This window comes from Heterodontus francisci, chromosome 9, assembly GCF_036365525.1.
Source record: "Heterodontus francisci isolate sHetFra1 chromosome 9, sHetFra1.hap1, whole genome shotgun sequence".
NCBI lineage: Eukaryota > Metazoa > Chordata > Chondrichthyes > Heterodontiformes > Heterodontidae > Heterodontus > Heterodontus francisci.
The window spans coordinates 18,848,283-18,860,605 of NC_090379.1; the positions used below are offsets into that span (position 1 = coordinate 18,848,283).

The 12,323-nt window shown below is 43.4% G+C and overlaps 1 protein-coding gene across 2 annotated transcripts in view; it reads right to left on the bottom strand.

Annotated features, from left to right (window-relative positions):
• ak7b (adenylate kinase 7b) overlaps positions 1 to 12,323 on the bottom strand; it is a 68,285-nt gene that overhangs the window by 44,824 nt on the left and 11,138 nt on the right. For both annotated transcript variants that reach the window (XM_068038614.1, XM_068038615.1), the window contains exons 4-6: positions 11,158 to 11,252; positions 6,625 to 6,735; positions 4,671 to 4,754 (exon numbers count right to left, since the gene is read on the bottom strand). In XM_068038614.1, coding sequence (XP_067894715.1) covers positions 4,671 to 4,754; positions 6,625 to 6,735; positions 11,158 to 11,252 — 290 coding nt within the window. The remainder of the gene's footprint in view (positions 1 to 4,670; positions 4,755 to 6,624; positions 6,736 to 11,157; positions 11,253 to 12,323) is intronic.

Sequence of the window (12,323 nt, forward strand, 5' to 3'; positions counted from 1 at the left end):
AATACTCTAGTTGTGGCCTAACCAGAGCTTTATAAAGGTTCATGCTTAACTCCTCTGCTTTTGTATTCTATGCCTCTATTTATGAAGCCCAAGATGCCATATGCTTTGCTAACCACTCTCTCAATGTCCTTCCACCTTCAAAGATGCACCCCTAGGTCCATCTGTTCCTGCACATTCTTTAGAACTGAGCCATTACGTTTATATTGCCTCACCCTATTTCTTCTGTCAAAATGCATCAACTCACGTTTGCTGGTATTAAATTCCATCTGCCACTTGTCTGCCCATTCTGTTAGCCTTTACATGTCCTGTTGCAGGCAGCTCGTAACATCCTCATTGTTTGCCACACCTCCAAGTTTGGTATCATTGGCAAATTTTGAAATTCCACTCTGTATTCCAAGATCTAAGTCATTTATATATAGCAAAAAAAGTAGTGGTCCTAGCACTGACCCTTGGGGAATACCTGTCTACCATTCTTCAGTCTGAAAAAAATAATTTACCATGTCTCGCTGTTTTCTGTCCTTATTGGACACTGACCCTCCTATTCCATGAGCTTCAATTTTGTTAACTAACCTTTCATGTGGTATCTTATCAAATGCTTAAAATCTATATAGACAACATCCACCGCATTCCCTCATCAACCTTCTTTGCTACTTCATCAAAAAATTCATCAGTTAGATTAGTCAAGCATGATCTGCTGGCTACCCTTAATTAACTTAATCCTCTCCGAGTGCCTGTTGATATTTTCCCTGATTATTGTTTCTAAACCTTGCCCACCACTGTGGTTAAACAAACTGGACTGTAGTTGCTAGGACTGTCCATGCACCTTTCTTGAATAAAAGTGTTATATTTGCCACTCTCCAATCCTCTGGCACCTCCCCCAGGTTTATCACTGTTTTAAATTTAAACAAAATCCTTTCATGGGATGTGAGCATTTATTGCCCATCCCTAATTGCCCTTGAGAAGGTGGTGGTGAGCTGCCTTTTTGCACCGCTGCAGTCCATGTGGGGTAGGTACACCCACAGTGCTGTTAGTAAGGGAGTTCCAGGATTTTGACCCAGCGACAGTAAAGGCACGGTGATATAGTTCCAAGTCAGGATGGTGTGTGGGTTGGATAGGAACTTGGAGGTGGTAGTGTTCCCATGCATCTGCTGCCCTTGTCCTTCTAGGTGGTAGAGGTTACGGGTTTGGAAGGTGCTGTCCACGGAGCCTTGGTGAGTTGCTGCAGTGCATCTTGTATATGGTATACACAGTTGCCACTGTGTGTCGATGGTGGACGGGGTGAATGTTGAAATTGGTGGATCGGGTGTCAATCAAGCGGGTTGCTTTGGCCTGGATAGTGTCGAGCTTCTTGGGTGTTGTCGGAGCTGCACCCAGCCAGCAAGTGGAGAGTGCTCCATCACACTCGTGACTTGTGCCTTGCAGATGGTGGACAGGTTTTGGGGAGTCAGAAGGTGAGTTACTCGCCGCAGAATTCCCAGCCTCTTAACTGCTTGTAGCCACGGTACTTATATGGCTGGAACAGTTCAGTTTCTAGTCAATGGTAACCCCCAGGATGTTGATAGTGGGGGTTCAACAATGGTAATGCCATAGAATATCAAGGGGAGATGGCTGGATTCTCTCTTTTTGGAGGTGGTCATTGCCTGGCACTTGTGTGACGCGATTGTAACTTGCCATTTATTAGCCCAAGCTAATGAATGTTGTCCAGGTCTTGCTGCATATGGACACGGACTGCCTCAGAAGCTAAGGAGTCACGAATGGTGCTGAACATTGTGCAATCATCAGTGAACATCTCCACCTCTGACCTTATGATGGAGGGAAGGTCATTGATGAAGCACATGAAGATGGTTGGGCCGAGGACACCACCCTGAGGAACTCCTGCAGTGATGTCCTGGGACTGAGATGATTGGCCTCCAACAACCACAACTATCTTCCTTTGTGCTAGGTATGACTCTAACCAGTGGAGAATATTCCAACTGACTTCAGTTTTGCTAGGGCTCCTTGATGTCATACTGGGTCAAATACTGCCTTGATGCCAAGGGCAGTCACTCTCACCTCACCTCTTGAGCTCAGCTCTTTTGTCCATGTTTGGACCAAGGCTGTAATGAGGTCAGCAGCAGATTAGCCCTGGTGGAACCCAAACTGAGCGTCACTGAGCAGGTTATTGCTAAGCAAGTGATGCTTGATAGCTCTGTCAATGACGCCGTCAAGCAATTTGCGGATGATTGAGAGTAGACTGATGGGGCAGGATTTAGTCATAGTCATAGTCATAGAGATACAACACTGAAACAGGTGCTTCGGCCCACCGAGTCTGTGCCGACCAACAACCACCCATTTATACTAATCCTACATTAATCCCATATTCCCTACCACGTCCCCACCATTCTCCTGTGGGAGGAAACCGGAGCACCCGGCGGAAATCCACGCAGTCACAGGGAGAACTTGCAAATTCCACACAGGCAGTACCCAGAATTGGTGCTAACCACTGCGCCACTGTACAGGACATACCTGGGCAATTTTCCACATTGTCAGGTAGATGTCAATGTTGTAGCTGTACTGGAACAGCTTGGCTCGGCGTGTGGCCAGTTCTGGAGCACAAGCCTTTAATACTATTGCCAAAATGTTGTGAGGGCCCATAGCCTTTGCAGTATCCAGTGCCTTCAGCCGTTTCTTGATATCACGTGGAGTGAATCAATTGACTGAAGACTGGCATCTGTGATACTGGGGACCTCAGGAGGAGGCCGAGATGGATCATCCACTCAACAATTCTGGCTGAAGATGGTTGCAAATGCTTCAGCTTTGTCTTTTGTACTGATGTGCTGGGCTCCCCCATCGTTGAGAATGGGGATATTTATGGAGCCTCCTCCTGTTAGTTGTTTAATTGTCCACCACCATTCACGACTGGATGTGGCAGGACTACAGAGCTTAGATCTGATCCATTGGTTGTGGGATTGCTTAGCTCTATCACAAGCTGTTTCCACTGTTTAGCATGCATGTAGTCCTGTGTTGTAGCTTTACCAGGTCGACACCTTAATTTTAGGTATGCCAGGTGTGGTGCCCAGCAAGCCCTCCTGCACTCTTCACTGAACCAGGATTGATCCCCCTGCTTGATGGTAATGGTAAAGTTTGGGATTTGCTGGGCCATAAGATTACAGATTGTGGATGAATACAATTCTGCTGTTGCTGATGTCCCATGGATGCCCAGTCTTGAGTTGCTAGATCTGTTCAAAATCTATCCCATTTAGAACGATGGTTGTGCCACACAACACGATGGAGGGTATCCTCAATGTGAAGACAGGACGTCTTCTTCACAAGGACTGTGCGGTGGTCACTCCTACCAATACTATCATGGACAGATGCATCTGCAACACGCAGATTGATGAGGACTCCGCTTTTTACTACCCTTTTGCTATTGAGATGCCTTTAGGAGACTTTTAGGTTCCCTTTTATGTTAGCTGCTAGTCTTGTCTCATACCATCTCTTTGCTTCACTTATTTGCTTTTTCACTTCCCCTCTGAACTTTCTACATTTTGCCTGGTTCTCAATTGAATTATACACCTGACATCTGTCATATGCACCCTTTTTCTTCTTCATCTTACTCTCTTTAGTCATCCAGGGAGCTCTGGATCTGTTTGCCCTACCTTTCCTCATCACTGGAATGCACATTGACTGTATCCGAGCTATCTTCTCTTTAAATGCAGACCATTGTTCAGTTACAGTTCAGACCATTGTTCAGTTTTGCCTGCCAATCTTTGATTCCAAATTATTTGGGCCAGATCCATTCTCACTCCAGTGAAGTTGGCTCTCCCCCAATTAACAACTGCAAGTGATACCCTGGCTACGATTGGATAGATAAGAATGGAACCATGCGAGTGCAGTCCCACCCGGCTGGAAACAGTGGAGCGGCATTGAACAAAGATGACGCGGTCAATCGTGTCAAAGGAATATAGTTGCTGATCAGGGACAATCCAATAAAGGCAGTAATTAAAGGAAGCTAGAATAAACAAAAGATGAAGAGACTCAAAAGGAAATGTGGTGAAAGGAATGAAGTTGAGATCTCCAGTGGTGTACTTGCTCATCTCCAAATTAACAAAGGTGTGGTTATCCTGTGTTTCCTTTCCAAAATTGAGAAGCCACAGTGATGGGCATAGGCCCAGGAGATAGTTCATCACCACCATGTAAAAGAGTAGGAGATATGTGCCGGGAAAGCCCCATTTCGCCAAAGTTACAGCAGCCGTTTGGGAGAACCCTTGAGAAAATTCACCAGGATCAGGTCAATCAGAGCAACAGAAGTGAAAGGAAGACCGGAGGAGAGGAAAGGACGATTCACAGAAGTTACAAAACACCTTTGGCATAGCATCAGAGGAATTACTAATGAAGACAGCAGTTAGAATCCTAGAATCTAACAATACAGGAAGCTATTTGGAACATCATGCCTGTGCCGGCACTTTGTAAGATTTATCCAATCAGTCCCACTCCTCTGATCTCTCCCCACAGACCTGCAAATTTTATGCACCTTTTCAGTAATATCTGAAGTAAAACAACTAACTCCTGGTGATACAATTCAGAATATATAACAGCACACAAAAGAATTGATGATTTGGGCTGAGTTACGGATTGTATATACTCAACAACCGTCACAGTGAAAAACATGACTTTCCCATATTTTTTACCTTGAAAAAGTAGTGAAATACATCTTCTTCCATTCCATAAACAAGCCCAGATGCAATAACGTATGTAGTGAACTTGCGTTTCTTCTAAAATAAAAGGGATGCAAAATATTCTCTTCACAAATAAACTGATTGATCTATACAGCATTAATACAATTAAATTATACAACATGTTACTATATAAAACAGACCGTTCCAAGCATTGACCATTTAACTTCACTCATTCCTCCACTGAAAAAGTCATCAGTAGCCAGGCTCTGTCCACACACTATCATCAGTAGCCAGGCTCTGTCCTCACACTATCATCAGTAGCCAGGCTCTGCCCTCATGTTATCATCAGCAGCCAGGCTCTGTCCTCACACTATCATCAGTAGCCAGGCTCTGTCCTCACACTATCATCAGTAGCCAGGCTCTGTCCTCACACTAGGGTCAGTAATCAGGCTCTGTCCTCTCGCTGCCATCATTAGCCAGCTCTATACTCATGCTGGGGTTAGTCGTCGTGCTCTGTCCTCACACAGGAATCATTAGCCAATTTGTGAGCTCATGCTGGGATCAGTCGCCAAGCTCTGTCCTCACATTGGGGTTATTTTCCAAGCTCTGTCCTCACGCTGGGGTCAGTAGTTAGGCTCTGTCCTCATGCTATCATCAGTAGCCAAGACCTGAACTCACACTCATGTCAATTTGCATTCTTCCATTCTCATCCATCCGCCATTCCCAAATTGCTGTCAACACCCATGTACTGTCCCTCTGATTTTTCTCTCCTACAGGGAAGGGCCTGACCTTCACTGGATACTTCACCAGATTTGCTGAGTTCAGTAATTAACCATGTGGGGAAATCCCATGCACAGACCTGGCCCTACATACACCCCTCCCCCATAAAAAAAGTTGTATTGCTTTGTCTATATTTTATTCATTATGATCAATTTCCAAAAATCCATTTCTTCACTTGATGTTCTTACTGGCTATATTAAACTTGTAGGGATATATAGGAAGAGGAGTAGGTCATTTAGCCCCTCGCATCTGTTCCACCATTTGATTAGATCATGGCTGAACTCTATCTTAACTCCATTTACCTGCCTTGACTATATAACCCTTAATTAATAAAAATTTACTATTCTCAGTTTTTAAGTTTTTAATTGACGTAGTCTCAATTGCTTTCTGGGAGAGAGAAAATTGACAGTGTGGATCGACTGGCCAACAGCAAAACTGAATTTTATTTTGGGAATGAAAATTAGGTGGATTCTATGCTAGGACGCTGATCCACAATGCCAATTCTGCACTCAGGGAGCAAGTTGATAATCTATCCTGTAAAAGCTATCACATGGCATTGCCTGAGTAATGAAGTTGGTCCTTATATATTTCACTTTTTCTTGACAACAAAATGCTGTTGGAATGTGAAACTATGCATTAAATGCAACACAACACACTCAAACTTGAAATACTACAATTTTCCCCCTTACATACTCTGAAAATAAAATTTCTCAAAGCTTATTAAAAATTGAGTTAGTTGAAATGGAATTTGTTTGAGTCACTCATGGCTTGATACATATAATGGAACATGATATTTATAGTCTTAGAGATTCATCGCAGAGTTAGGAACTGAACACCCAAAACACTGAGGTAAAATAGACCTTACATAGAGTCTGCAGCACAGAAACAGGCCATTTGGCCCAACTGGTCTAAGCCAGCATTTATGCTCTAACAAACCCCCTCACACATCCTTCTTCAGATGTCAGCACATCCTTCCATTTCTTTCTCCCACATGTACTTATCTAGCTTCCCCTTAAATGCATGTATGTTATTTGCCTCAAATACTCCTATGTTGCGCATTCCACATTCTTGCCACTGTTTGGGTAAAGAAGCTTCTCCTGAATTCGCTATTGGATGTCAAACCATTATAGCTGCACACAGGAAAATTACTTTTCTAAGATTCAAATTTTCTTCTGAAGTTACATACAGTTTTTCCAAGTTTGATAACCAGTTTCTCAAGGCTAATGTGATCCTTAAAGTTTGGATGAGCCTTTCTTCTACGGTAGTCATCTTCCGTTAAGGGAGTGTCTGGATCCTCCTGCAAAAAGAAATTAGCAGTTGACTTTATTTTCACGTGCATAAAACACATTAAAGCAGCAATAACCTGCTCACTGATGCCCTGGGTTCCGCCAGGACCACTCAGCTCCTGACCTCATTACAGCCTTGATTTAAACATGGACAAAAGAGCTGACCTCAAGAGGTGAGGTGAGAGTGACTGCCCTTGACATCAAGGAAGCATTTGACCGAATATGGCATCAAGGAGCCCTAGCAAAACTGAAGTCAATGGGAATCAGGGGGAAAACTCTTCACTGGTTGGAGTCATACCCAGCAGTTGTGGTTGTTGGAGGTCAATCATCTCAGCTCCAGGACATCACTGCAGGAGTTCCTCAGGGTAGTGTCCTAGGCCCAACCATCTTCAGCTGCTTCATCAATGACCTTCCTTTAATCATAAGGTCAGAAGTAGGGATGATTGCTGATGATTGCACAATGTTCAGCACCCTTCACAACTCCTCAGATAATGAAGCAGTCCGTGTCGAAATGCAGCAAGACCTGGACAATAACCAGGCTTGGGCTGATAAGTGGCAAGTAACATTCGCGCCACACAAGTGCCAGGCAATGACCATCTCCAACAAGAAAGAATTTAACCATCTCCCCTTGACATTCAATGGCATTACCATCGCTGAATCCCCCACTATCAACATCCTGGGGGTTATCATTGACCAGAAACTGAACTGGAGTAGCCATATAAATACCGTGGCTACAAGAGCAGGTCAGAGGCTAGGAATCCTGCAGCGAGTAACTCACCTCGTGACTGCCAATGCCTGTCCACTATCTACAAGACACAAGTCAGGAATGTGATGGAACACTCTCCACTTGCCTGGATGGGTGCAGCTCCAACAACACTCAAGAAGCTCAACACCATCCAGGACAAAGCAGCCCGTTTGATTGGCACCCCATCTACAAACATTCACTCCCTCCACCACCGACGCACAGTGGCAGCAGTGTGTACCATCTACAAGATGCACTGCAGCAACGCACCAAGGCTCTTTAGACAGCACCTTCCAAGCCCGCAACCTCTAGCACCTAGAAGGACAAGGGCAGCAGATGCATGGGAACACCACCACCTGCAAGTTGCCCTTCAAGCCACACACCATCCTGACTTGGAACTATATTGCCGTTCCATCACTGTCGCTGGGTCAAAATCCTGGAACTCCCTTCCTAACAGCACTGTGGGTGTACCTACCCCACATGGACTGCAACAGTTCAAGAAGGCAGCTCACCACCACCTTCTCATGGTGAATTAGGGATGGACAATAAATGCTGGCCTGGCCAGTGACACCCACATCCCACAAACAAATAGAAAAAGTAATAAAGTAAAAAACATATTAACTTATGGTTCAACTTTTCTCAGATTTATAGAAACATAGGAGCAGGAATAGGCCATTCAGTCCATAGAGCCTGCCCCGCCATTCAATACAATCATGGCTGATCATCCACTTCAATGCCTTTTTCCCACACTATCCTCATATCCCTTTATATCATTGGTATTTAGAAATCTGTCAATCTCTGCTTTAAACATACTCAATGACTGAGCTTCCACAGCCCTCTGGGGTAGAGAATTCCAAAGATTCACAACCCTCTGAGTAAAGAAACTTCTCCTCATCTCTGTGGCTTCCCTCTTATTTTGAAATTGTGTCCCCTGGTTCTGGACTCCCCAACCAGGGAAAACTTCTTAGCTGCATCTATCCTGTCTATCCCTTTAAGTATTTTGTAAGTTTCAATGAGATCACCTTGCATTCTTCGAAACTCTAGAGAATACAGGCCCAGTTTCCCAAATCTCTCTTCATAGAACAGTCCCGCCATCCGGGAACAAGTCTGGTGGACCTTCGTTGCACACCCTCTATGGCAATATTATCCTTCCTAAGGTAAGGGGACCAAAACTGCACACAGTACTCCAGGTGAGGTCTAACCAAGGTTATATACAATTGAAGCAAGTCTTCTACTCCTATACTCAAATCCTCTTGCGATAAAGGCCAACATACCATTTGACTTCTTAATTGCTTGCTGCACCCGCATGTTAGCTTTCAGTGACATTGACAAGGACTCCCAGGTCCCTTTATACATTTACACTTTCTAATCTCTTACCATTTAAGAAATACTCTGCACATCTGTTCCTCCTACCAAAATGGATAACCTCATATTTTTCCACATTATTTTCCAACTGCCACGTTCTTGCCCACTCACGAAGTCTGTTCAAATCCCCTTAAAGCTGCTTTGCATCTTTTATATATGTAGAGTATAAATAATAATGGAGAGACTACAAAGCAGCAATTAAGGCATTCAGATATTTTTCCTTCTCTTGAAGGTGCCAACTCAATCCATGCATGGTTCCACAGGTTCAGCAGCTCACCATTACCTTGCCGAAGGGCCTAATCTGTACGTTTCAGCACAGCCAGTGAGAGTGGTCAGCTACTCAACTGTTCGCAGCATCACAGCTGAATCTAATCCTGCCCTAACCACAGTATGGTTTCCACTCAGTTACACCTTATTTATGAACAAAATTCCAGTGAACCCAATCGAGAAAGTAAAGAAATGATGGATTCCCAAAGGAGACTAGGACAGTAGACCCAATAGCATCATTAAGATACAGGAATACCTGAGTAACCATGACATTAGATGGAGCCCAATCACATTATGTCATGCCTCAGAGGTACAGCATTAAAGAAAGCATGGCACGGAGATCACCATACAGCAAAGCCTCATTAGCTGTATCTGCCAAGGTGTCGCCAATCAAATTTGCAGTGCTGTTGCTTCAACCTTGCAAAAGCTGCAGGAAACTACCTTCACAGGGTCCACACAAAAAACACACATATACAGCAATGTTCCCGCTAAACTGTACATGTGCACAGTTGGCTGGCAGGTACTGCACAGGCCTTGCTCTGTGTTAGATACTGTACATGCGCAGTAGTGCAAGAAAATGTAAAGGTTCTGTGGGTTGAAAAAACTGACTGGGCTGAATTTTAAAAGGAAAATTTATGCACAGCTATGCCATTTGCTTCTCGGACATCTGCAGCAATCAAGCAGTGCAGTAGCTGTCAGCTGAAGCTTCAAACCTGTCTTCACTTTCTTATGGAACAGGGCCTTGGAATAACAAAGAGGGCAATCATTGAATCCAGCACTATACTTTAGCAGTAATCAAACAAGAAATCGATTGTTGGGCTGCACCACTGCTTGATTGCAGACTGGTGCCATGACCTTGGGTTATCTTTTCCTTCACGTTTGCCTGTTACTTCCCATTCCCCTCACCCTTGAGCTCTGGCAAAGGCTCCTAATGTGTTGAGGTGTTTTTCTGGGATTTTCCAGAGCACCTCAGAAATTTTGTCACCCCATTTTGCTATCTCTTTTTCATGGTCCCCAGCCCTTTAAATTTCACCAATTCACATTATGTGCTTTCAGCACTCATACAAACCTGCATCTGGTTTCTAATGAAAGGTCACAGACCTGAAACATTAACTGTTTCTGTCTCCACAGATGCTGTCAAACCTGCTCAGTTTTTCCATCATTTTTTGTTTTTATTTCAGATTTCCAGCATCCGCAGTATTGTGCTTTTATTTATTATTTATTATGTGTCTGGATCTAATTGGACGCAAACAGCATACGTCATTTGGAAATGTCTGAAACTGTCTTCTCGTCATTCAGACCTAAAATGTACCCATGTCAGGAAAATCTAGACATATAAATGCATTTTCCATCCCTAGATAGCAATCAGTAGCAGGAACACCAGTGGCATTTTCCTTTCCCTAATTCAGGGGCACTACGGGCAAATACAGCACCCCTATTGCCAAGCTGCGTGATACAAGCTAACTCGGCAAAGGTTCTCAAACTGGCTCAGTTCATTTGCTGTCTCTACTAGGGCAATTTAGATAGATAGATCAAGACCTGACTGCGCACATGCTCTCTAAACGCAGTGACCGATGGAAGTCCAAGATGGCGGTGCCCATCTGAAACCGCAATTTGAATTTTTATGCAGGAATAATAAAAGCAACATCACAGTTTATGGAGAAACAACTTGCACTTTAAAGAGTAAATCCTTTAACTGTGCACGGTTTATTCACTCAATCAACACATCCACAAAAAGTTTTAGCAGGGTACAGATTAACTCACATGATCATTGGTTTTTGAGCTCTGTATGTCATGTCAACTCAATTGCAATAAACATTGAACTTTGTAATAAAAGCAAAATACTGCGGATGCTGGAAATCTGAAATAAAAACAAGAATGCTGGAACCACTCAGCAGGTCTGGCAGCATCTGTGGAAAGAGAAGCAGAGTTAACGTTTCGGGTCAGTGACCCTTCTTCGGAACTTGAACTTTGTAATATGCTTAAAAGCTGGCTACTATTCAATAAGTTTTTTTAATGATTAAATGGCAAATATCAAAACACTATGAATTTTCCTTACAGGATCGGCAGGTTTGGTGAGTGCCCATGTCATTATTGTTGACAATAGAATGAATATCTTTGGGCTCTCGAAATTTTCTATCTCTGATTGTAGCGCTGCAAATAGAAAAAAGGGAAAAAATAAACATTACCCATTTGCATTGTTTCATTGTTTACTTATCTGGTCCAAAATAAGCCAAGGAAATGTACAACCTTTATACAGAATTGTACTTTTTAATATACTTGCATTCCCTTGAGTTTTGGAAGTGATTCACAACTGGTCAGTTCTCTCTTTCTGTGCTATACTTCTGGTAACTTTAATAGATGCTCTAATAGGTTCATCATGTTTGTCACTGCTTGGGAAATGGGATCAGGCTGCAGTTGGATGGCAATATTCAACTGCACTTCACAAACAAAATGTTTACCCACTTATAATTAATTTTAGATAGAATTACATAGATTAGTACAACAGAGAAACAGGCCATTCAGTCAACTGGTCTACACCAGTGTTTAAGTTCCACACAAGCCTCCTCCCACCCTACTTCATCTAACCTTATCAGCATATCCTTCTAATCATTTTTTCCTCATATGCTTCCCTTAAATGCAGCTATGCTACTTGCCTCAACTATTCCTTATGATAGTGAGGTTCACATTCCAATCACTCTCTCGGTAAAGAAATTTCCCCTGAATTCCTTATTGGATTTATTAGTAACTATATTACATTTATGACCGCTGGCATGAATCAAAAGAAGAGGGAAGTGGAGGAGAGGGGACAAGGAGAAAAAAAGGGTAAGGAAGGGTGGAATTGATGAGGAGATTGTGGGGAAGAGGCAGAAGGATGGGTGGGAAGGAGAGCAAGAGGGGTAGGAGAAAATGGTAAATGGAGAGGAGGGGAAGGAGAGGAGACAGAAGATGAGGTGTAAGGAGGATGGGAGTGGAGAGGTGGGTAGAGGGATGGGAGGAGAAAGGGAGAGGAATGGGAGGAGAGAAGGGCAGAGGGATGGAAGGAAAGAAAAAAGAAAGAAAAGAGAGGGGAGAGAATGGGAGGAAGGGAAGGAAGAGGCCACAGCAAAACAGGGAGGTTCCTTTTATTTCATTGTCTGATTTTTAAATTGGTTTCTGAGGTCCTGCAATGTGCTGGTTCTCTAATGGTTTCCTGTGTTCCTTACATTTCTTTTAAAAATAAAT